Source organism: Esox lucius, chromosome 2, assembly GCF_011004845.1.
Source record: "Esox lucius isolate fEsoLuc1 chromosome 2, fEsoLuc1.pri, whole genome shotgun sequence".
Lineage (NCBI taxonomy): Eukaryota > Metazoa > Chordata > Actinopteri > Esociformes > Esocidae > Esox > Esox lucius.
The window spans coordinates 21,457,277-21,484,275 of NC_047570.1; the positions used below are offsets into that span (position 1 = coordinate 21,457,277).

A 26,999-nucleotide genomic window follows, 5' to 3' on the forward strand; every position below is an offset into this window, starting at 1 on the left:
GCAGTTAACCAACTGACCATGGACTACAGTAATCACATTGCAGAGAGAGGTTCCTCGCTATGGTTTCATAGCTTTTCTTAAAAGAAAACAGCCTCCTAAATTCTCTCTTTTCTAAAAACAAGAGAGGCTCAGAGCAGACAGACAAGGAGTAAGCTCATTCCAGGGCCAATAATTCAATTTTCATGCTCAGATGAGCCTCTCCATCTTGGTTGTGGCCTATTCACAGATTGTAATTGAGAGATGTGACATGATGCCTTGATCTTATCCAGTCAGCCAATCAGAAGGGCACCAGTCAGAGTAAAGGGCCTGTAACATTTCAGTGAGATGGATGCAGGAACCCAAATCTGTCCCCACCACCACATTTATGATAATGTCATATCTACAAGAGCTATATACATGAAAATGCATCACATTCAGTAATCTACAGTACAGCAATCTCAGGTTGTGGAAAGAGAAATGATACTATAGAAAATCTGATTACAGTCAAGTAAGAGAGAAACAGCCCTTGGTTTCCCCAAGGTGCTTTATTCATTTATCCTTATCTCAATCAGATCAAAAATACACTACTGGCAAACAGTAAATGGTACACACAGTGTAGGACAGAAGCTTAGGTAGTGTCCTGTCAGGTCACAGGCAACATGAACTAATCTCACCTCATCTCACAACAGAAAGCTGGGAGAAATTATGGTTTGTCTCACTACAGGTCTATGTGCTGAAATGGTACAGTAGATAATTTCAAACTAATACACTTTGCATTATGTCCAGGAAATAGGGTTAAGTCTGTGTTATGAATTTAAAAAAGCTAATGATGCTGGAGATTAATTAATTAATAAAATTAATTGATTTTTCACAGAAAAATGACAAAGGTCTGAATGTGAATATATTTGTTTTTTGTACTTTTTTCACAAACCATTTGAAATTAAGCCATACATTTTGGCTTAAATGTTGTTACTTAATAAAACTAAAGATTGTCCTGCTTATATTATAAAATGTAAAAAGAAAAAGCTTTATAATGCTTTCATAATGCATTCATTCAAATGCACTACATTATATACCACTATGTTACAAAGTACGTATGTGTCACGATTTATAAAATGTACATTAACACATTAGGTGACATGAATTACCATTTTAAATGTGACATAATCAGCTTCGTGGAATATGACATAAACCAGTGTTTTAGAAAGGGTGGAATAAGCACTGCTTGATAAAGGCATTATACATCATATTCAAGCAAGGCTTCAGAACATATTTATAGCATTGCCATGCATTGATGCATTCACAATTATAAATTGCTTTGGAAAATATTATCTGATAAATACATTATTTTAACTATACCACCATATTTAAGCCACAGCCAAGGGCTATTCTTAGACACAAAGCAATGCTGAGTGCTTGGTTACTGTCCTTAGCCTTGGTACAGCATTTCATTGTCATTATAGACAAGTTACCAATGTAATTACAGGAGTTTAAACTAATTTTGATCGTTCTCATGGTGTGCAGTCTGATGGGCTTACCGCTAAGTACTGTGTCCACATATTCACAATTTATAGTACCTAAGAACAGCTTTTAGCCATGGTATATTGGCCATATACTAGTCCCCTATTTGCCGTATGGCTTAAATATATTGTATTACTCATTATAGGAGGCAATGTACAAGACCAATTATAGACCCCATAGAATTACCCCCAGAACTTTCATTTAGTGTACATAGCCAATTGTCACATTCTGGCATGGCGTGCTAGTGAATTCAACGCACTCTCTCCCTCACTTCATCACAGACATCTGATTTCATTGACTATTGGACGCACCTGTTCTCCCACATCACTGACTTTATTTTAGTTCCTGCTTCTCCATTGGATCCTGTCGGTCTTTGAATTGGTTGTGCCAGATGTAACGTTGTTCTGTTTGTTCTTGTCATTTAGTTTCGGTTTCGTCATGTTTTGGTATCTTTATTAAATGTCCTTTGTTGTCCCTGTGCCTGTGTTCTTCAACGTTACAGCCAATATTGGACTTGACCTCAACTTTACAGAAAATCCTAAAAAAATATGAATTGCTCCCTTTTTGTTTTTAATTTATTTATTGCTTTGCCCATATATGAGCGGGGCGGTAGAGTGCTTGAAATTCACAAATCAAATGCAAACTCATGTTGCAACTGAGCAGGGGAAAACAAGTAAATAGCCCACAATTTTGTTGTTTGTAGTATTTATACAGGAAATTAATTTCTGCTAAAAGAATTTTGTGACAAAACCATGGCATTTTCTAACAGACATGCTAATTGTATTGTTGTTGTTACAGAAGGGTTCAAATTAAGAGACTACTGCAAATTGAACGCTTCTGTTACTTACTCAAAACTTTCCTTTTCAACTTTTTTGGAAAGGAAAGAAAAAGGTGCATGCAGTGGTCTCTTAATCTCTATGTAATTTGTCACAATTAGAATTTCTTCTCATTTTCAAGTGAGGTCTGTCTATGAAAACAGCATAAATCACAAGACAAAACAATATAAGAAACAACATTAAGAACTACAACGGTAAAGTTTAGAGCAGGTTTGTGCAATTTTTGTTTAGCAGCCCTCCAATCTTAAAATCCAAACATAGAATAAAAATGAAATAATAATAAAATTGGCATATCGAGACTTAATGTCACATTATTTAATTGATTACGGTAAAATTTATTACGGTATTGTTGACAGCTAAAAACCTAAATAAAAATTAACATAGACAAATCTAGATTGTCACGTTATAATAATAAAAGAAATAAATGCCTGTAAACATTGCCTATAAATTCAAAGCCTTTTGGATTGAGCTAGGTGGTTTTGATCCCACCTGACATTATAAACATCAAGAAATTCACCATATAAAAGTCCATTCAACTCATTAAATAATCAACTTTTCTTTTCAGTGAGTATGAAACAACAAGCTATAGTTGATCTTCCACTAAATTTGGACTGAAACGGGCAGACAACTGTCTGAAAGGACTATTATTGGGATCATTATGTCGTCAGCAATACATTTTTCTAAAATGAGTTACATTTCAAAATGAGATTAGATTAGATTTTCAAACCTTACAGTAAAACTGCAGTGATTTGACCATTTAAGCGCACCTTCATTATGTGATTGATAGAAATCTCTATGCGGGTCATACAACAAATCTAGTGCTTCAGTTTATTTTCAGAGTCCATATTATCTGTAGATGTTCTATACACAGTAATACTTTCAACAAACAACTTCAGTTGGCAATCAACTGCTTGCTGAGGTTAGGGTAAGGGCTAGATAGTTAAAATGTTACTGATAGTCAGTAGATAATCTGTAGACGATCTACAGACATACTTTTGGGAGTCTCAAAAGAGTGTTACCATATCTAGAAATATTTTGAATTTAAATGAAAAGTTTGCCACTAAATTCACTGTTATTCATAGATTTTGGGGGTATTTTTATGCTTTATCTGAGAGTGACAGAAGGGAAAGATGTGTTTTGCTGATAGAGCAGTGGGAGGTGACCCCTGATTGCTTTGGAAGGAAGTCAGGACATTAGCAATTGGGATATGACATGCAGAGCCTGCACCTACAGCCACAACACCTTGGCCTGAATGACAGGTCTCCTCTTTGACTCTACTGACAATTCTTACCCTACTCGTATCAGAAAATTTCAAACGTATCATTTTGACAAAGCAAATTTCCGTCTCTATTGATCACAAAATAAGTGCTGTTGAAAGTCATTTCATTGTGGTGGTCAGAGGAAGCCATAAAACATCAATTTCTTTGATGAATTACATCATATTGTCCTTTATATTTATCAGTCAGCTAATTTTGTGCCAGTGAAGTAATGATGATGCTGATGTGGACACACTTGAATGACTCCCTCCTCAGTCCTCTTTCCCCCAGGCCTTTCTTTCTGCTTGGACTGCTGTTGATGCTGCCTACACAATGACAAACCGTAGTGAGAGTTGATTAATGTTTATTGCACTGGAACCAAGAGCAGAGTTTCTACATTATGGGGTATTACTGTCCAACCATAAACAGAAAAAGAGGAGTCATATTAGGAGAGCTGCTGAGGTAGCCATTTTATAGAAGGTCCACGTGGACAGCAGAAGACCTTAGTTGGATTTGATGGCTGAAGACTACACATCTACTTTTTTCTACTCCTTTATAGAAACATTCTGCTCTATTATCTTGTGAGGCACATGTAATGTTTAGCATTGCATGTCTCCCCTGACTCTACAGTCTCTATATCAGGATCGCATCAACATCCTATGAATTTAGTGATTTCTCTGCGAGAAAGTGGCTCCTCTCATACACAACAAAACACCCAATTAGAGTCCCATTGTCCCTCTCCTTTCAGGCCTCTTCAATTTGACCTTACCACAGCTTTGAAACAGCGCCACCATGGGACGGGAGGCGTGTGGTACAACACTGCATTAAAATCTGCTGCGTCAGAGCTCAGAACTATTGTGCCTTGGCTGTTCTATGCTGCTCATTCTCATAGTCCTGAAACATCTTCATGCTGCCAGGAAGACGCACTGCCAAAGTTGGGACAGGTTGGGACCTGCCCAATGCCCACTGATCCAGTGCCCAGCAATGTCAGCACTTCAGAGCATATAGCTGTCGGTCTGGTCTGTGGGCCTGGATGAGGAGAGAACAGGGTCCGCTTGTTTGCTAGTCATAGTTGAAATGGAGTGAGGACGCTGTGTAACTTGGCTGTACCCATGTTTTCACATTTTCTCACTGTTTAGGAAATTTGTAGTTCTCAGGGATTTTTGAAGCTGTGCATTGATAATTTCCCTGAAAATACTTTGAATGGAAATTCAACTCTAACCCTAACCCTAACTGTTTAAGGCAAATGGACATGTAAGTCCTCATGAAGAATGCTTATCTTAATGGGATTAACCCATTTTAGCCGGATAATGAAGTAATAATACTAATCAGATGTTAGATTTAGGATGTCTCTGACTGTAGCTTTGCCTTACTCTGCTCCTTCACTTTCACATTTGAAATGACCCTATAATTAACTGGAAATGGTTGTGATGAAAGTACTCAATATATCTGCATGATATATGAACACTTTCTCTTAGTATTGGAAAACTGAGACAGATGTATTGTGCCATAAACCTGGTTATATGAATGAGAAGTTTGTTGCAACTAATTTATTATATTTTTTATTAAACCATTGACCCCCTGCGGCAAATCATTGTCACCTGGTTCTCACTGGTGATTAGTACAAACACACCCGCTATTACAAATCAGTCACTGTGATTGGTATCATGACCTGCATAGCTATGGATTCAGTACCATCTGAGATTATCAACCTCTATGTTAATAGAAGCTTATTGGTCTATTTTGGATTAGATAAGGAAGGCTAATGCTTATGTTATAAAGTCAATAGTAATGTATACTTTTTAACTTTTACTTCAAGAAGTAGAATTATTCATGTATTTTGATCTATTTTGGTAAAGAAAGGGCTAGCTTCTAGCTTCCCCCCAAGGGTCATAAGCTTTTCCTTTTGGCACGTAAACCAAGGTTATCTTTCAATGGCAATACTAACCTTTTGGCTGTGTCAATAGTACCTGCGTTCTGGGCATGGCCTGACCTGCATACCTCTGAATCAGTTTCACTTCCTTCTCCATTCTCATGAAGTCACAGACCTCATGTAATCTGCTGGCCCACAAATGAGGTTATAAAAGAGGTACCATACCTTTGAAATGTACAGTATGTGTGAGAGATAGACATGTATTAGTGCCCCTTATGTCAAAATGTGGTTATTAGGAAGAAGATAGGCCTCTGTCCCCTGTCACAATAGGACCCTTTTTATTTAGATAAACATGATTTGCATCAAATATAAAAATATAATGAAGAGAAAAAACTCCTACCCAACCAACAATTCTCATTACAGATGAAAACAATTTAGATCCAGGGATGCATCAAACGTTTTGGACATCTTACCAGAAATAAGCCTTTCTTATTGTCATCATGACAAATGTCAGCAGCTGTAGTTTGCTACACATTATTTGGAACCATATGAGATTAGAGACTTTCATCTGGCAATATGTCTAAATAGCTTGTTGGCCAAGAAGTAGCAGTTAATTGTGTAGAATTTTACCTCAAAGATTTAATGAGTAAAAAAACTTTTCTGAATGATCAGGCTGATATTAGCTTCTGATTGGTACCATCCTGAAAACAATGAAACATATTGTAACATATTAAATGATGTGTGTTGTTCTGAAACATATTCAACATTGTGTGCTGCACTGGTTATCCCCAACCCTTTTCCATTTCATGTAATAAGAATTGTAGTTTGATTGGATGGCTAATATGAAGTTTGATTGTAAGTTACAAACTTAGCTATCATGCTTTTCATAAGTGTCAAACCTAACAAATTCAGCCTACAAATCCGTGTAGCTTTGACCATTTAGAATATTCAGGGGAAAAAACTTGTCACTGCAACTATAAATACAAAATGGTATTTACATATTATGTAAAAATTATTTAAATGAATAATTGTTGTAGTATGAATAATTGTTGTAGTATGAATCGGCCCAAAATGAGACAGAGTATGGAACAACTGGCTATCAAATTCAACCAATCAGGAGCAGCTAAAGCAGGTTTCTCTCTCAAATAACTCTATGCAAATGTACCCTCCCACATTCCACTGCCTCTAGCTCAAATACTACCTCTCAGAGGACAAGTATGGAATTGTGCCAGGGTCTGCTGACAATAACATACTGCCAAATTTGTAGGTCAGGATGATGTGAAAGTAACATCGTGTAAATCAGACCTGACAGTGAAAAATTAGTTTGTGTACATGTTTGAAGGTTTGAATGATGACAACTTGCTAGGTGAGAACTGCAGGGCAGTTGATAACCCATTATTTATCTTAGCTCAGGGAGAGGTGGGACAGAGGTACACTACTTCCTCTTTTTTTCCCTTGGGGACTGCTGGACATCCCCTCTTCCTATACTGGGCTGGAGTTCATTTGTGAGCTCTGACTGAAAGAGAGAAGAGGGCATGGACATATTGAGGAAGGGGGAGTGAAAACGACAGGAGAGATAGAGAAAAGACAGACAGACAGACAGATGGAGGAGGATTCATAGAGGTGGTGGAGGTTGGGGGGGTTCTGTAATTTGGGGGGGTATGATCGTGGTTTGCTCTGTAAGTGAAACTCAGAGAGACAGTAGAATCCTGGGAAGAGAAAAATACCCCTTGCTTTCATCACTTGGGGGTCCTCACTGCCAGAGAGCCACAGCCTTTCACCACTTTGCCACCACCATGAGGATTACAACCACCACTTGCCAGTCTAACTCGCAATAAGTAGATAATCGACTGCTACACACCAGGTGAGGCCGCAGCTTGCACTGTGTGCAGAGAGAACGAGAGAGACAATAACAGAACAAAGACTAATCTGAGTTTAGGATGTCTAATCAAATTACGTCTTACAAAGAAAGAAATTAGTGTGCTGTTGATTTGGAGTATTCCTTGGTGGGTGTTAATAGCATTGTGAGCAATTTGATGTACAATTTGAAAATACACATTGTTTGTATTAATTATAATAACAATTTATTGGTTACTTTCAGTGATAAATAAGTACAGAGAAATACACCCAGACATTTTTTTTATACAAAGTATGTGACTCCACTATTGTGCTGTTCAAGTGCATTTGAGGGTAATTTGGCAGACCATGGGTAGGACAGAGTTGGGTGCTTTAGATGATGTGGAATGCACTAACAACAGGATAGTCCTTATTTGATGTGCACTGAAGTCACACAGATGTAAGTATGTGTGTTTGCAGCATGGCACTGCCTGGGTTGTGTGGGTCAGGTGAATGCCCCCTGGGTCATACCCATGCACATCTGTGCCACACTGCTGCCAGTCTGGCTTTAAACCCACTGTTGGAGAGGGGATTACCCTGAGCCTATTATTTTGCTGTGAGATTTGGTACGGTGTGCTCTGCCGCTGAACATTGGACTCTAAAGTTGTACGTTTGTTCAGTGCTCCAGGATTGTGGACTGGAGGCGGGGCTGTGGGAGAGGAAGAGGAGGCGGGGTAGAGTGAGTTAGAAAGACATCTGATTTCGAGGCATACAAAATGAAATGTCCTAAATGAAATGTTCAGTTGTTGATGATGTTTATCTTCTTAATTGATATGATTTGTAAATTAGAATTCCATGCTTGTTTTGTTGAGTAACAGTGGACCATTACATTAGATTAGATGATCAGATTCAACTTTAATTGCATAATTCAAGGGAAGAGGGTGTCCTGAAGAGACGTTTTTAATAAACCCCTAGCCACTCCTAGTTTCGTCAGCAACATGTGTCCATGTAGGGCACTCCAAGCAAGTGTGTAGGAGATAGGGGTTGGTTTGAGATTCATCAGCATAATACAATATTATCCCACATTTGTGATGTGAGGTAAGATTGAGCCTGATAAGGAACTTCTCATATCTGGATTACTGTAACAGACTGTTTGTAGGTCTCCTGGCGTGTGACCCCAAAACCCATGCAACCTATCCAGGGTGTCCACGGGTCCTTCAATCAATCAATCAAATGTATTTATAAAGCCCTTTTTACAACAGCAGTTGTCACAAAGTGCTTTACAGAGACACCCGGCCTTAAACCCCAAGGAGCAAACAACAGTAGTGGCTAGGAAAAACAGTTAAACAGTCCTAAATTAATTTATATAAATAAAAGCCCTTGAAAAGACTTAAATTGTCTTATTTTATTAAAAAAGAATTAAGTTGTGTTGGCATTGTGAAGAGGTGATGCAAAAATAATGTGTGGTTTGTGAACGCATTTTAGCTTTGGTCGCACGGAGAGAGGAACCACAATTTCAGTCGGAATGTTAGATGTCATCAAATCACTCGTGATGGTTGGAAGCTGTTCTTCCAACACGATTGTTCATGTGGTAGATAGCTAGCTAGTAACAGTGGTAATAACCTAGGTAATTTAGCTAGCTACATAGTAGACATTGGCTGTTAAACATCCTACAGGTACCATGGGAAAGTGCACATTCAATCAGAAGTTGTTGGACATCAACAACTTTGCTTTATGGCTGAAATGTGTTGAAGGGATAGAAAATGAAGCCTCATTTGTTTTTTGCAAGACCTATTTCATACTTGGCACTATGGGAACTAAACCTGTGGAATCTCATATGAGGTGTGAGAAGCCCGAAAACGTTGTGAAAAGCCTTCAACAAATTGTTTTTTTTTGTATCACACGACAGTCCCGCAAACCATAGGCAGTAACATTACTGTTAGCAGTAGGCTTGCTGCTGTAACAGCGGTGGGTACTTCACGTTGAATTGGTGTCCTTTTGTAATTTGTGCATAGGGTATTTTGAAATTGGTCTTAAATTGAATTCAACGTTGCTTTAAAACACCTTAAAAAGTCTTCAATTTAGCTTCGTGAAATGTGCAGATACCAGAACACAGCAGTCGTCAGATGTTAAACCTCCAACTTTTCCCATGTCACTCCACTAGCTTCCAGTTGAAGCTTGTATTCGCTAAAAAAGCCATGGTACATGGTACTTGTCAGAGCAGCAAGGGGAGATTTCCCTTCCTACCTCCAGGCAATGCTTAAACCCCACATCTGAACCGTGGCTCTTTTTTCTGCCACATCTTGGCCCTTGGCTCCCGATCAACCCAGTTAAAACTCTCTGTCCTCGCATTCCATTGGTGGAACCATAGGTGGACCAGGGCTAGCCAGAACCCTGTCTGCATGATATGGGAAGATAAAAAGGGAAACTCAAATCAAACACAATCAATTCTTGACATTACAGTACTTCATATCCCATTTCATAATCAAAAACACAAACTGAACTAACCTAAAAAAGTACTAGCACAGCACTTTTTATCTTCATAGAGTTTGGCTGTGAGGCTGATCGTATTTAGTCTTTAAAAAAGCTGCACAATATTTTGATGGGCATTGGAATGACAGTTTCACCTTAATTTACTCCCTTGACATTCATCTTGTTATAAATGGTTTGACTGAATGGTATATTTTTTTTGCACTATTTTCATAGTGGCACTCAAAAATGTTTTATGCTTTTGATTCAGGACATCAAGACTGAATCATCTGCAATTAGAGTTTCTTTACAATTCAGAATAATGTAAAAACTAGGTTTACAACCAGGTCTTATCCCTTATACTAAAGCATATGGAATGGCAAAATCAAGTGTGTTTGCTCACTAGATGCAATGCCGCAAATTCCATGACAAGTAGTTCAGAAGTAATTTACTTTATTAGATTGAAAGAATGCAGTCCTAATTAACAGGGGACGATAGAAGCCTACTGTATTGGCCTGCAGTTCAGCACATTACACACTGTTACTGGAACAAGGCCACGACCAACCAGAGTGGGGCAGTGTATTGTTCTGTGCGTGTGTGTGTGTGTTTGGGGCACTTTGTGCTGTGATGTGTGTTGCTTTGTGGGTGTTTTTGTGTTTTTTGCATGCAGAAACTGCTCTGATGCATGATGCCTTAGTGATACTAACTGGATTGGTAAATTCTTTTTACAGTGAATTTGAAAAGTATTCAGACCCCTTCACTTCATGCAGACTATGTTAAGTAAGATGAGTAAGATGGGGAACCTCGCTGCACATACATTTTCAGGTCTAACCAGAGATAATTTTGATCAAAATCAGAGATGATTTTGATCTTGGTTTCATCAGACCAGAGAATATTGTTTCTCATGATCTGAGAGTACTTTTGGCTATCTTCAAGTGGGCTGTCATGTTCTGTTTGCTGAGAAGTGGATTTTGTCTGGCCACTCTACCAATCAAGGCCTAATTGGTGGAGTGCTGCAGAGATGGTTGTCCTTCTGGAAGGTTCTCCCTTCTCCACACATGAACCTTGGAGCTATGTCAGAGTGACGGTCTGGTTTTTGGTCACCTCCCTGACCAAGGCCCTTCTCTTGATTTCTTAGTTTGGCAGCATGGCCAGCTTTAGGAAGGTGGTTCTAAACTTCTTCCATTTAAGAATAATGGAGGCCACTGTGTTCTTGGAGATCTTAAATGCTGCAGACATTTTTGTCTCTGAAGCTCAAGGAAATTCCTTCATGGTTTGTTATCTGTGGGACTTAATTGTCATGTGCACTGTTATCTGTGGGACCTTATATCGACAAGTACACTATATGGCCAAAAGTATGTGGACACCTGACCATCACACCTATGTGAGCTTGTTGGATATCCCTTTCAAAAACCATGGGCATTAATATGGAGTTGGACCTCCCTTTGCAGCTATAACAGCCACCACTTTTCTGGATAGGCTTTCCACAAGATTTTAGAGTGTCTCTGTGGGAACCTGTGCCAATTCAACCTAAAGAGCATTTATGAGGTCAGGCTCTGATGTTGGCTCGTAATAGACATTTCAATTCATACCAAAGGTGTTCAGTGGGTTTGAGGTCAGGACTCTGTGCAGGCCACTCAAGTACCTCATCGTACCATGTCTTTATGGACCCCGCTTTGTGCACAGGGGCACAGTCATGCTGGAACGGTAAAGAGCCTTCCCCAAACTGTTGCAACAAAGTTGGAAGCAACCAACTGTCAATTTTTTTTTTATCCTGTAGCATTAAGGTGAACTAAAAGGTCTAGCCCAAACCCTGAAACACAGCCCCAGACCATTATCCCTCCTCCACTAAACTTTTGAGTAGGCTGTATGCATTCCGGTAATGTACTCCTGGCATCCACCACACCCAGATATGTCCATCAGACTGCCAGATAGTGAAGCGTGATTCATCACTCCAGAGAACACATGTCCCCACTGAGTCCAGTGGTGGCGTGCTTAACCCAACTCCAGCCGACGCTTGACATTGTGCATGTTGATGTGAGGCTTGTGTACAGCTGCTTGGCAATGGAAACCTATGTAGTGAAGCTCCCGACATACAGTTCTTGTGCTGATGTTGCTTCTGGAGGAACTCTGGAACTTTGGAACTCTGTGGTGAGTGAAGCAACAGATGATAGCCGATTTTTATGCGCTACACACTTCAGCACTTGGCAACCCAGCTCTGTGAGTTTGCGTGGTCTACCACTTCGTGGTGAGGCTGTTGCTGCTCCTAGACACTTCCACTTCAGTTATAGCACCTACAGTTGAACGGGGCAGATCTAGTAGGGCAGAAATTTCAGGAACAGACATGTGGCAAATGTGGCATCCTATGACAGTGCCACGTTTAAAGTCACTGAGCTCTTCAGTACAACCCATTGTACTGCCAGTGTTTGTCTATGAAGATTTATTGGCTATGTGGTGGATTTCTTGGACCTGTGAGCAATGGGTGTGGCTGAAACAATAATTAGTAGTGGTGTCTACATACTTTTGGCTATGTGGTGTATATGCTTTTACAAATGCCTTTTTTCAATTTAATTTTCCAAATAATTTTCTATTAATTGTCCAATCAATCAATATGTTTTGCTTTATTTGTTGGGTATTGTGTGTAGATTGATATGGTAAAATACATTAGGAATGCACAGTATGCCTCCTTAGATAAAATATATAGGAAAATTGAAGGGTTGTGAATATAGCCTTAGATGATAAAGAATGTAATCTTCATGAAGTGTTTGTCATACAATCAACCTGAGTAGTATTGGCACCCTTCATGAAAGTGAACAAATCTGAATGGAAAAGATTAGCAATACGTTTCATATTTTTGACTTAAGGGGGAGCTGTATTCTATTATTTCAACACAATAAATTCTCAAACACAAAACATTTCAGTGAGCAGTATATCTTTCGGAAAAACATAGGTTTGAAAGTTATTGACACCCCTACAATTTTTCTGATCATTGTGTCATTGAATGGTCGATCCACTGCCAAGTCTCAATCTCTTGACAAAGACAACCAGATTTTGGCCTAGAATATCCTGGTACCTATTGGAATTTTTTATGTCATGGGTCTTAACAAGAGCCCCTGCACCACTTGCAGAAAAATAGACCCAAAATGTCAATGATCCACTACAATATTTACTTAGAGTATTAGGGGCTTTTTTCTTGCATCCATTCCCCTCTTTCGCCAAACATGTCAATGGTGTGCATGGCCAAAATAACCCAACACACAAATTCAAATTGTAGTTACAATTTGAAAATAACCCAACACCCTTGGCACAGTTCACACTCTGCAATGTGAGAGATTGTTGACATAGAGGTGGCATCTAACTGTTGGCATCTAGACTGTACAGTTTCACAGTTGTGAAATTGTGATCCTTGGATTCTTCTTTGCCTTCCCCATCTTCCTAATCACGCATTGGGGAATTATGCACATGCATCCACAAGTTGCAACTGTCCCAGACTTCTGAAAGTTTGATTATTGCCCTGACTGTGCTTAGTGGTATTTTCAACAGTTCAATTTCCTTTACCTGATGTGTGTAGATCAACCATCTCCTTATGGCGTTTGATTGATAATGAAGAGGTTTTACATGCGTGCAACCTCATTTATAACCCAGGAAAACAGGAAGAGGTGAAAGGCATCTATTCTATGCAATCCAGCCAGGTGAAGTCGAGTTCACATCAGGCTGGTACAGTCCAGTCCACATCAGGCTTGGACCAAAAGCAGGAAAGTGATAGCTCTGCTATACTCTGGGAGGAACTTAGCATTTGTTTCTGTCCAGTGGTTCCTCAGACAAATGGACCTGTCTTCTCAATGGCTACGCTTGAGTACAGATCCCAGAGAGGGCTGTGGTACTCGACAACATGACGTTATAATGGAAGAATCAACACAGGAAATTCATCTGACAGGTATTTCTACTCTTTTGTGTTGAGGTCAGCAGATGTTTTCCATAGATACAGAATTCATAATGTTGTGTTATATATGAAACTGAGACATGGGAGGCATGCAAAGCCTAATCATCAGCTTATTTACATCCGTTCGGAGCAAACAAAGATTTAAAAAGGCACACAAATCAAACTGAAAAATGTAAGAGCTCCATGTTTAAAATCCCATTACATGTATTTTTCCCTTTAAATTGAGAGCGGGAAATAAAAGCCCTTGTCGATCCTTTCAGGCCTAAACAGTTCTGCTGTGGGTCCCCAGAGTGGCAGCTCATCTCTGCTCCCCTCCTTCCCTCCTCCCGCCTTACTACAATACAACTACAGAATACTTCTCAACTCTTTAGAAATGAAACATGTTGAGGAAAAAGAGATGGGCCAACCTGATGTTTATCAGTTAAGGTTTAGTTACGGGAGAATGTGGACAATATACTCACATCAACATCACTCTCTGCTACTTTAACGGGCCTTGAACGTCTGTCTTTTAGTGTTTCACTTCCAGTAACCTACAATGGCCCAAAGGCACAAATACAACTTACTTTTCCCATCTGAAAAATAGTTTAAATACTGTAGAAAGTGAAACCATCATTCAATAGACAACAATATACAGACCAAAGATTTTATAGAAATGATTCAGCAACAAGATAAGACACATCTCAGAAAAGGTATGCAAAAGAGTCAACAATACTTTGATAGCAGTATGCACAAGCCATAAACACTATATATATAGTGCTGTGGGAAAGGTATTCACCCCCTCTCTGATATTCTGTATTAATACAAATGTTTCATTAATTCTGATCAGATCTTTTTGTGGGTTATAGAAAATGGAGGGATTAGTAGGGGCAGGTGTTCCACTACCTTCATAAACAGTTAGGCCTGATTTGGGACAGTCCCTGCCTAATATGAATCTAACTTTGACCTATAAGATTAAAGTTTTCAGGACACAGGCTCCAAAGCCACATCATGCCACGATCAAAATAAACTCTGGAAAGGGTTACAGAGCCATTTGTACACAACCCCCCCAAACCACAGTCAGGGCCATATTGTCCAAATGAAGATAGTTCGGGATAGTAGGAACCTTCCTTGGAGAAATCTCTCCAAGAATAAGGCGTAAAATCACCCAAGAAGTCAAAAAGAACCCTAGAACAACATCCAGGATCAGGCATCTCTTGCCTCCAAAGGTCATTGTTCATGACTTCACTATCAGAAGGCACTGAGAAAAAATGGGACTTATGGCAGAGTTTACATTTAGAGCCTAAAAGCACCTGGATGACCTTAAAGTTCTACAACAATGTTCTATTTACAGATGAGTTGAAAGTGGATCTTTCTGGGTGACATGGTCCCCTCTGGAGAAAATCAAACAGAGTTAAAGTTTTGGAACGGTCTAGCCAACGTCCAGACCTGAATCCCATTGAGAAGTTTATGCTCAAAAACCCACAAATGTCACTGAATTAAAGCATTTCTGCATGGAGTAGTATCTGACTGAAGGAAATTGTTTTTCACAGCAGTATATACATGTACATACAGTGGGGAGAACAAGCATTTGATACACTGCCGATTTTGCAGGTTTTCCTACTTACAAAGTAGGTACACTTCAACTGTGAGAGACGGAATCTAAAACAAAAATCCAGAAAATCTAATTTTATGATTTTTAAATAATTCATTTGCATTTTATTGCATGACATAAGTATTTGATCACCTACCAACCAGTAAGAATTCCGTCTCTCACAGACCTGTTAGTTTTTCCTTTAAGAAGCCCTCCTGTTCTCCACTCATTACCTGTATTAACTGCACCTGTTTGAACTAGTTACCAGTATAAAAGACACCTGTCCACAGACTCAATCAAACAGACTCCAACCTCTCCACAATGGCCAAGACCAGAGAGCTGTGTAAGGACATCAGGGATAAAATTGTAGACCTGCACTAGGCTGGGATGGGCAACAGGACAATAGGCAAGCAGCTTGGTGAGAAGGCAACAACTGTTGGCGCAATTATTAGAAAATGGAAGAAGTTCAAGAGGACGGTCAATCTTCCTCAGTCTGGGGCTCCTTGCAAGATCTCACCTCGTGGGGCATCAAGGATCATGAGGAAGGTGAGGGATCAGCCCAGAACAAAAATGACCTGAAGAGAGCTGGGACCACAGTCTCAAAGAAATCCATTAGTAACACACTACGCCATCATGGATTAAAATCCTGCAGCGCACGCAAGGTCCCCCTGCTCAAGCCAGGGCATGTCCAGGGCCATCTGAAGTTTGCCAATGACCATCTGGATGATCCAGAGGAGGTATGGGAGAAGGTCATGTGGTCTGATGAGACAAGGTCATGTGGTCTAAACTCCACTCGTCGTGTTTGAAGGAAGAAGAAGGATGAGTACAACCCCAAGAACACCATCCCAACCGTGAAGCATGGAGGTGGAAACATCATTCTTTGGGGATGCTTTTCTGCAAAGGGGACAGGACGACCGCACCGTATTGAGGGGAGGATGGATGGGCCAATGTGTCGCGAGATCTTGGCCAACAACCTCCTTCCCTCAGTAAGAGCATTGAAGATGGGTCGTGGCTGGGTCTTCCAGCATGAAAACGACCCGAAACACACAGCCAGGGCAACTAAGGAGTGGCTCCGTAAGAAGCATCTCAAGGTCCTGGAGTGGCCTAGCCAGTCTCCAGACCTGAACCTAATAGAAAATCTTTGGAGGGAGCTGAAAGTCTGTATTACCTGAAGGATCTGGAGAAGGTCTGTATGGAGGAGTGAGCCAAAATCCCTGCTGCAGTGTGTGCAAACCTGGTCAAGAACTACAGGAAACGTATGATCTCTGTAATTGCAAACAAAGGTTTCTGTAACAAATATTAAGTTCTGCTTTTCTGATGTATCAAATACTTATGTCATGCAATAAAATGCAAATTAATTACTTAAAAATCATACAATGTGATTTTCGGGACTTTTGTTTTGGGTTCCGTCACTCACAGTTGAAGAGTACTTATGATAAAAATTACAGACTTCTACATGCTTTGTAAGTGGGAAAACCTTTCTGTAAATTACAGAAATTCTAACCAATTAGCATCATCGCCAGTGTTCAATAAAATTGTTGATAATGTATATAAAGTATTACAGAAGTATAAACAATATGTTCACTAAGATTCTCCTTCAGATATTTCACAATAACATAACAGCATTGGAGACATCCAAACGGTCTCAAATTCAATTCAAATTCAACACACTTTGATTTTGCACATAATTAAAATGGAAAGCATGAAATAATGCATCAGAAAATTGTAACAGCTGATTAATTCCATATTCAGTTATGACATCAGCAGTCATCATACCTCTTTCTTCTACACGGATTGGGCATCAATAAACTGCCACATGTCATTGCCCTGGTTGGGTTGTTTTTCTTTGCCAGCTGTGTTTCCACAGCGACTGGATTGAACATGACAGTGTAGCGTAAGAACTGGAATCCTATGGTGTGTTATCATGCTATATCTGGAGGGGTTAGCTTGCCCGGCTGATGTGACCCACTCTAGGCAGCTCTGATATGCCCAGAGGAATTTGCACAATGCAGAAGCACGGTAAGAAACATTCCACTCACATTCAGAAGCCACTCACAGTCTGAACTAGTTCTTAGGCTTGGTCTTGTTCGAATGTCTTCTGGGCCTTAAATCCAAAGTTGAAACAGAAAATTGTGTTTGCTCCACTGCTACCAAAACTCCTGTAAGTTAGGCAGAGACTTTTTCTTGGAAATATTCTGCTATCCGACAGGCACATCTGCTAGTGTCATTCAAAGTGTATAAGAAAGTAATAATGGAATGAGAAGGTTTTGTGCAAAACACCTCATGGTGTCTTTATATTTCCTCCCCCCAGTCCCTTTCCTATTTCATCTGACCGCAGAGGGATGCTTTAAGTTCCTAGTTGAGGCCATGTAATTGAAATCAATAAAGCCTGGCGAGCTGGCTGGGGAGAGTGCTGAGCCAAACACTTTGTGTGAAATAATATGAGCCCCTGCCTTGGCCGGCCAACATCACTGCACATTCAACACTTGGCTGGGAAAGTCATTGAAAGTCCGGAGAGTTGGTGTATAACTGTAGGATTCCTAACTAGCAGCCTGCAACCAGCACGCCAGGGCACATACGGCTGAAGTGTTCAAGCAGACATGATTAATGGTGTGATACTAATGTTTTTTTCCCCTGTTGTTTTCCACCCATCACCCTCTTCCCTCTCTCTTCACCCTCTCTGACACTCAGCCACAACCAGAAGAGCACTTCTTTCCGACACCCTGTGACAGGACAGATATCTCCGGAAAACACTGAGTATATGCTCCAGGAAAAGTGAGTGTCTCTATTATTTTTAATCAAGAATGTTTATAATCTGGGCTTCAGTGTGCTGTTTCATGTTTCATGTGCTGTTTGACTGTAGTTTTTCTATAGAAACTCCAGGGAGCATATCAAGCCCATCCATCAAAGTTGGAAGACAGGTGTTTTTGTCTCTGTGTGTGTGTGTGTGTCATAAGAAACACATACTGACACCCTATGCCACATATTCTGTGGTGCATCTTGACCCTTACTGTATGTGGTAGGATATAGAGATTTCATGTCACAGCCAGAGCAGAGATACATTATTATTATTATTATTCTTTTTTAATGTCTGTAGTATGCAGGGTTGAATGAGCTAAAGTAACAAGACATATCAAGCTCCTTTGAGTCTCTGGTGGCTGCAATTTATACTTTGGCCAACTTGTTTTAACACTCCATTCCTCGCCCCTCTATTATTTTCTATATCGTTTCCTCCAAGCATACTCCAGTTTTGGAAATAGAGGAGTGTGACAGCTTGACTAGTGCACCCAGGGGAAAGCAAGTATGCAATGCAGTGATTAGTTCTTCACAACCAGCCTGCATTGCCCAAACGAATGACTGTTGGAAGTTGTGGAAGCCAAGGTGTGGATGTTGCATGTACACACTCAGATCTAAATTGAGAACTGGGTTTCCTCTGGCATGTTGGTTGGGAACTAGGGGGACAGGCAGGGGCGCACTCAGTGCTGAAAGATGCAGTGTCTGGGTCTAATATTGGGTAGTCATGTTGTTTGAGTTACACTGTAGGTTAAAAACATTTTGGTGAATTCTCTGCTTCATTCTCACATGCTCTTCTGTGGACTGAAGAAACTGTCTCTGTGTTGCCCTGACACCTGAAAGATAATTTGAAAGATAAATTGGTTATTTAACATGGTGGAATATTTTGGTGTCAGTAAAATGACTCATGCAAGAGAATTATGTTGGAAATACAAACTTTTGGGGATCTCATCATCTACAGTACATAATATCATTAAAAGATTCAGAGAATCTGGAGAAATTTCTGTATGCAAGGGACAAGGCTGAAAACCAGTTTTGGCCGTGATCTTCGGGGCCTTAGATGGCACTGCATTAAAAACAGACACGATTCTGTAGTGGAAATCACTTCCGAAAACCATTGTCTGTGACCACAATACATCGTTGCATCCACAAATGCAAGTTAAAACTCTACCATGCAAAGAAGAAACCATAAACAAGATCCAGAACCGTCACTGCCCTCTCTGGGCACAAGCTAATTTAAGATGGACTGAGGGGAAGAAGAAAAGTGTCTTGTGGTCTGACAAATCAAAATGTGAAATTATTTTTGGGAATTATCGATGCCACGTCCTCAAGAGTAAAGAGGAGAGGGACCATCTGGCTTCTTATCAGCACACAGTTCAAAAGCCAGCATCCGTGGTAAATGGTGTTACATTAGTGCACATGGCATGGGTCACATGCACATCTGTGAAGGCACCATTAATGCTGAACAATATGTACAGGCCATACTAACTTCAATCCCACATTAAACACATCACCCAGTCCACCTTATTCCACCTCTGTAATTTGTCCTGCTCTGTCTCTCTCTGTCCCACTCTGGCTCTGAATCTGCCTTTGTCACTTTCCAACTGCATTACAGCAACAATCTCCACATTTATCACCACCAAATCCTTTACAGACTTGTCCACTGCCAGATTCCTCATGCCCACCAGATCAACTAAAAACATCAATCGTCGTCAAACTATACTGCCTCCATGTGAAATCCTTCTCACCTACTGTACAAACACCCACCTATCGCTCCCATATCCCCTCCTGCTCTCTTTCATGGTCTCCTTGTCCCACCCCTATTCCGTTACATGGGTGTCCAGACTTTCAGCTGCTCTACACCCAGGCCCTGTAATGCAAAAAAATAAAGAAAAATTATTGTCTCTCTTTTTCTTTTTTATAACAAGTAAAATGAACACAGTTGTGTACACGATCTCTGTTTTACAATGAAATAAATGTCAATACAAAAATAATAAAGTTTGCTAAGGGCTATCCAGAGTGTATGTCAACCATGAAACACATTTCCTGTAGTTCTTGACCAGGTTTGCACACTGCAGCAGGGATTTTGGCTCACTCCTCCATACAGACCTTCTCCAGATCCTTCAGGTAATACAGACTTTCAGCTCCCTCCAAAGATTTTCTATTGGGTTCAGGTCTGGAGACTGGCTAGGCCACTCCAGGACCTTGAGATGCTTCTTACAGAGCCACTCCTTAGTTGCCCTGGCTGTGTGTTTCGGGTCGTTGTCATGCTGGAAGACCCAGCCACGACCCATCTTCAATGCTCTTACTGAGGGAAGGAGGTTGTTGGCCAAGATCTCGCAATACATGGCCCCATCCATCCTCCCATCAATATTGTGCAGTCGTCCTGTCCCCTTTGCAGAAAAGCATCCCCAAAGAATGATGTTTCCACCTCCATGCTTCACTGTTGGGATGGTGTTCATGGGGTTGTACTCATCCTTCTTCTTCCTCCAAACACGGCGAGTGGAGTTTAGACCAAAAAGCTCTATTTTTGTCTCATCAGACCACATGATCATCTCCCATTCCTTCTCTGGATCATCCAGGTGGTCATTGGCAAACTTCAGATGGGCCTGGACATGCGCTGGCTTGAGCAGGGGGACCTTGCGTGCGCTGCAGGATTTTATTAATGGTTTTCTTTGAGACTGTGGTCCCAGCTCTCTTCAGGTCATTGACCAGGTCCTGCCGTGTAGTTCTGGGCTGATCCCTCACCTTCCTCATGATCATTGATGCCCCATGAGGTGAGATCTTGCATGGAGCCCCAGACCGAGGGAGATTGATTGTCATCTTGAACTTCTTCCATTTTCTAATAATAGACACCAGCATAATGACGAACTTCTGCTTTTGTCTAGAAGTCTGCATTGCAGTTTCCGGTTTACTTACTAATACTCATCCGCATTAGTAAACACCTAACTCACAACAAGATGAGTGATGCTGTTGTACGGAAAAAAAGGAGAAATATAATGTAAGTGACTCATTTAAGTTTCAAGGTACAAGTGGGGCATCATTTTAATCAGGAGAATGTCCTCTTTTTAATAAAATATGGCTTGCGCCATTCAATGACTTCAAACGCTAGACTAGAAATTGTCGGAAAAGGCGATTTTTTATATACTTCCACGTAACGCAGGTTTAAGCGCAATTAATACCATATAGGACCAGATGTTTACTTCCTATGCCAGTTGTTGTTTTTCAGTTTTGTTGTGAAATGTGGTTACAGTAGTAAAATAAAAGAGGAGACCTGTTTTGGTGCTTTTTTGAGGCTATGGAATTTTAAGCTTCATTCAGGTTAGAAGAGGCTGAACGAAGGTTTGTTTAAATTCACTTGCTATGATACGCTAGCGTTCCAGCTCAGCCAGTGTTTTTTTTTCAGTTTTGGAGGCTAGGGTGAATTTTTATGGGTTCTATTGTCCTGCCTAATACTACACTTAAAAGGAACACGTCGCTAACTAGCTTACCCGATAGCCAGCCGGCACACCACAGTAAACTACTTACCCTCGTAGTTGTGCAGAAAACTCGATACGTAGAGTTTGAATCCCTTGTTCCGCTTGCTTGTTGGAGCAGGGGACCAGGCATCAACAATTTGATGGAAATCACTAATGCTTATTTTAGGCAGGTCTTGGAGACATCTACTAAAAACTGAAATTTTGGGGCGACGCGGGTGATCGCCTTAAGTAAACCGGAAAATGATATGCCGACATCTGGCTAAAGCGGAAGTTCGTCCATACGCTTGTGCACATAGCCTATTGCGCCAGCAGTTGTTGCCTTCTCACCAAACTGCTTGCCTATTGTCCTGTAGCCCATCCCAGCCTTGTGCAGGTCTACAATTTTTCCCCTGATGTCCTTACACAGCTCTCTGGTCTTGGCCATTGTGGAGAGGTTGGAGTCTGTTTGATTGAGTGTGTGGACAGGTGTCTTTTATACAGGTAACGAGTTCAAACAGGTGCAGTTAATACAGGTCATGAGTGGAGAACAGGAGGGCTTCTTAAAGAAAAACTAACAGGTCTGTGAGAGCCGGAATTCTTACTCATGAATAAAATGCAAATTAATTATTTAAAAATCATACACAAAATCAAATCTTTTTTTTTTGATTCTGTCTCTCACAGTTGATGTGTACCTATGATAAAAATTACAGACCTCTACATGCTTTGTAAGTAGGAAAATCAGCAAAATCGGCAGTGTATCAAATACTTGTTCTCCCCACTGTATGTACGTTTACCCTGGTTTTCTGGTGCTAATGTTACGTTAATGTGCAGATCAACCAGATATTCAAGATGAAAAAATGTCTCAATTTCAAATACAAGTTATATCTAGAAGTTCAACTAAATTAAACTCTGAAAAGCAGACAGTGGCACACTAGTTTTAGTGAAATGTATTGTGCTGAGCCCTCTTCATCCTCTCTCATCATGGCTCCAATGTGTTGTGCGTGCATCACTTTTTAGCTTTGCAAATTTTTACTCGGATTTAAAAGTATTTTTTTAATCTTTAATGTAAAGTGCTGAAAAATAGAGTTGTACACTTCTTTCCACTCATTTTTCAGTGTATTTTTCAATTTTTCCTGCATTCCACATACACCATACTTAATAGTTGCCGACTACTTGTAAGTGTTGATGTTGTCGATTAGTTGTTGCAACACCCGATGCTAGCTAATTGTAGCACCATTAATATGATACATGGTCTAATTTGTGAGTAGAATTCAAACCCTGGTCTCACAAGAGTAAATAATGAATTATTCTGTATCACCTTTTCTTCCTCTCTCTGTAATATATCCTGGAGTCATGGTATGGTTGAACTTATGTAAAAAATATAAAATGACCTCCTAGTCCAGTAGACCCTGCCAATTCTGATCAATGTTACTGTCCTCCCTCAAGTGCTTTAATGTAGTATTCTACTCACTTCTAGTCTAGCAGGATTTCACTCACTTCTAGCCTTGTCCAGTATTATTTGACTCACTCTAGTCTTGTCCAATAGGATTATATTCAGCTCAGTTTTAATAGTTTCTCAGTCACCTCTAGTCTAGTCCAAATCAGAGGGAAGTCCACAACTTCCCTCTGATTTAATATGATTTGTTAGGTGATTCAAGGCATTTTAGATGCATGCATAGTTCTGAGTTTAGATTGCATCTTGACTTAACAAGACACGTATATGTGACTGCGTGCAGCATAATACATTGTATTTTGTCTGTCCACATCAGACTTCAAGATGACACCTCAATTTTTTTTTATTTTGTTTTTACCTGAAATCGAGTTTTGCAAAATCACTTAGCATCTGACTAGAGTCATTTATCATGTTCCCCCTAAAGCAAGTTGTTACCCAGCTAGTTAGAGACATTCTAGCTTACTGTAGTTGTATTATTCATGCAGAAGATGAAAATTATTTTAAAAAATTGATTAGTCAGCTAACAATGATTCTTTGAGTGATGAGTGGGTGGAACTATCACATCTACTGTATCAAATGTTATTCCTTCATGATCTATCAAGATTATTTGAAATAATTTCCTTTCTGCTTTGTGGATATCACAGAGGCAAGGCCTGCATTTGCTGTGGTTTTAACTCTGCACTACTGGATTCCTACTTTTTAGCAGAGCTGTTGTTAAGGCTCGGCTAAACCTGGGCTTGACTTGGGCTGCAGCCTCCAGTTGTTGCTGGGAATAAGCTGCTGCCGTGGCCCTCTCAGGTGATAACCTAGTTGGCCTGATGCCTGGATCTGTTCCCCCTTCTCACTGATTTGAAATATTGCACCTTTCCTCTGCCAATCTCACAGCAAATCTCCCAGGGAATGCTTCAAAAGACAGCAGAGGTAAACAGTATGAAAGCCGCAAATAAAACGAACCAGGGTCCCGTTGGTGCTGTAAAAAAACATGCTGTAAAAATGTTGGCCGAGATTCAGATAGTGGAGCAAAATTTTATTTTGTTCCATAGTGGTCAACTCTCCTTTAGCTGTGCATCCTTTGTTTTTCCTGTCCTGCCCTGAGTCAGCCTTTGCTGTAGACACATTCCATTACCTTTCTTTTTCCAAAACGTCACTGGAACAGGACGCACCCAACAGAAGAATTACTAGTCAGTTACATGCTCATGCTCTGGCCAAACAATGCAGAGGTCCTGTAACAGAAGCCAGGCTGAGAGTTCTACTGTAGCGATCAATCTAAACTAAGAGAAAGCAATATTTTAATATATATGTTAAAGCTTTTCAAAAGACTGATAAAACCACTAACCAGTCATGTACAATATAAAAAAAAGGTGGGATGCTGTTTAAAATGTAAAGAAAAACAGAATGCAATGATGTGCAAATAATTTAAACCCTTTATTCAATAGGAAATAGTACAAAGAAAACATATCAAATGTTGAACCTGAGAAATGTTTATTGTGTCCACTTTGAATTTGATCCAAGCAACACGTTTCAAAAAAGACTGGAAAAATTGGGTCATGCTAAAAAACAACCTGGTGGAACATCTCACAACTAATTAGGTTAATTGGCAACAGGTCAGTAACTGGTTGGGTATAAATAGAGCAGCTTGAGTCATTCAGAAATAAAGATAGAGAGGGCTTCACCACTCTGTGAAAGACTGGGCAGGTAAATAGTGTAACAATTTAAGATTAAGTAAAAAGGTGTGTTCCCCCGTCCCCTATGACCGCCTATGGGCTGAAACCAGGTGTAGGAAGATTCTAGTGTCTGATGAGACAAGCTTTTTTGCCTCAATGTTTAGGGCAAGCCTAACTCCACACATCATCCTAAGAACACTGTCCCAACCGTGAAACATGGTGGTGGGAGTATCATACATACTGTCAGGATAGCTAGTGAAGATAGAGGGCAAAATAGATGCAGCAAAGTAAAGAGAAGAAAAACCTTCTGTAAGAAAACCAGCTGAAGTCTGCTAGAGACATGGGACTTGGGAGAAGATTACTTTTCCAACAGGACAATGATCCCAAACATACAACCAAAGCCTCAATTGAGTGGGTTGCGCTCTGACGTGCAAGAGTGTGAGTGCTAATCCCATTCCTGCCCTGCTTTTTGACGATTATGTGTGAAACAAATCACACTGGCCTACACATCTCTCAAACATGATTCACACCACCTAAAGGGCCTCCTGAGTGAAATGTCCCTTTAAAATTGTGGTGTGAACACACCATATGAACTAGCAGTATGCTGTAAGTACAAGGCATGTAGCTGCCTCTGTGATGAATGATGCACTCTCATAACCACTTGTTAATGTTAGTTGCTAACATGGTCCCGTTTCAGCCTCCCAATGAGAGCATTTAGTCAGACATGCATTTATTAAAAGACTATTGAACAATATACTGTAACATTTAAAGCTGATGATTGATGTGTAAACGGAGCAGTCTTCCTATACAGTAATATGAATTAGCCTTTTCGACAAGGGCTTGGAAGAAGCTGTGTAACGTCTCAGTACAAAATTTGTGATTCAAGTATTTTTTGCTTACTTACCCAAACCCTTGGGAATACTGCATTTTATAGAAGGGGAGTGTTAATTAATTGTTGAAGGGCACAACTGTTTAGTTATCTCTGTTAATAAACACTCTTTACAAAGTCCCTATGGCCCTGTTGGAAAGTAGACTTTCCATCATTCCTCTTCCTACTGTCGTTTCCATTGGCGTTTCTTATTATGATCACTATAATCTGTGTAACAGTGTGAGCTGTGTCACTGCCTGGGTTTTGCATAACTGCCTAAGATTCCTCTTTCATTCTAAGGAAGAAACCCCCTGAGATTCTTTCTTTATCTTAGGGGAGCAACCACATAAACATTCTTCTTTATCTTAAGGGAAGCATCATCAAGCAAGGGTGCCCTTGAACTGTAATAGAATGCTGTATGAGTACTGGTACTTGAGGCCAGATATTGGGAGATCATAGATAAGTACAAAAAGCTGTTTGTTTATATGCCATACCAATTAAATGGAACAAATTGTATTTCTTACCCCAAAATGGGTGTGAACAATGTATTGATGTCAAGATTAATTGTGAAGTGCCATTTGGTAAGCATTTGTGTTGTCTACTAAAGGAGTATGTTGTCTGATTAATGTGAGTGTGTATATTAGGGCTTGGCGATATGGCCCAAAACATATTTCACAAAATATTCAAGATTTTTTTGAAACAATATAAATGACAATATATTTATCTGTATATCTATGTTATTATTATTACCTTAAAATATACTCAAAAAACGAAACCTTTTCTTTTTTATATACTGATATTATACACTCACCTAAAGGATTATTAGGAACACCTGTTCAATTTCTCATTAATGCAATTATCTAATCAACCAATCACATGGCAGTTGCTTCAATGCATTTAGGGTTTGGTCCTGGTCAAGACAATCTCCTGAACTCCAAACTGAATGTCAGAATGGGAAAGAAAGGTGATTTAAGCAATTTTGAGCGTGGCATGGTTGTTGGTGCCAGACGGGCCGGTCTGAGTATTCCACAATCTGCTCAGTTACTGGGATTTTCATGCTCAACCATTTTTAGGGTTTACAAAGAATGGTGTGAAAAGGGAAAAACATCCAGTATGCGGCAGTCCTGTGGGAGAAAATGCCTTGTTGATGCTAGAGGTCAGAGGAGAATGGGCCGACTGATTCAAGCTGATAGAAGAGCAACTTTGACTGAAATAACCACTCGTTACAACAGAGGTATGCAGCAAAGCATTTGTGAAGCCACAACACGCACAACCTTGAGGCGGATGGGCTACAACAGCAGAAGACCCCACCGGGTACCACTCATCTCCACTACAAATAGGAAAAAGAGGCTACAATTTGCATGAGCTCACCAAAATTGGACAGTTGAAGAATGTTGCCTGGTCTGATGAGTCTCGATTTCTGTTGAGACATTCAGATGGTAGAGTCAGAATTTGGCGTAAACAGAATGAGAACATGGAT

At 40.1% G+C, this 26,999-nt stretch overlaps 1 protein-coding gene across 6 annotated transcripts in view; it reads left to right on the forward strand.

Moving 5' to 3' along the window:
• Nucleotides 1–26,999, forward strand: part of plekha7b (pleckstrin homology domain containing, family A member 7b) — a 141,341-nt gene that overhangs the window by 52,454 nt on the left and 61,888 nt on the right. For all 6 annotated transcript variants that reach the window (XM_020040231.2, XM_020040242.2, XM_020040257.3 and 3 more), the window contains exon 4: nucleotides 17,975–18,058. In XM_020040231.2, the coding sequence (XP_019895790.2) occupies nucleotides 17,975–18,058 (84 nt within the window). The remainder of the gene's footprint in view (nucleotides 1–17,974; nucleotides 18,059–26,999) is intronic.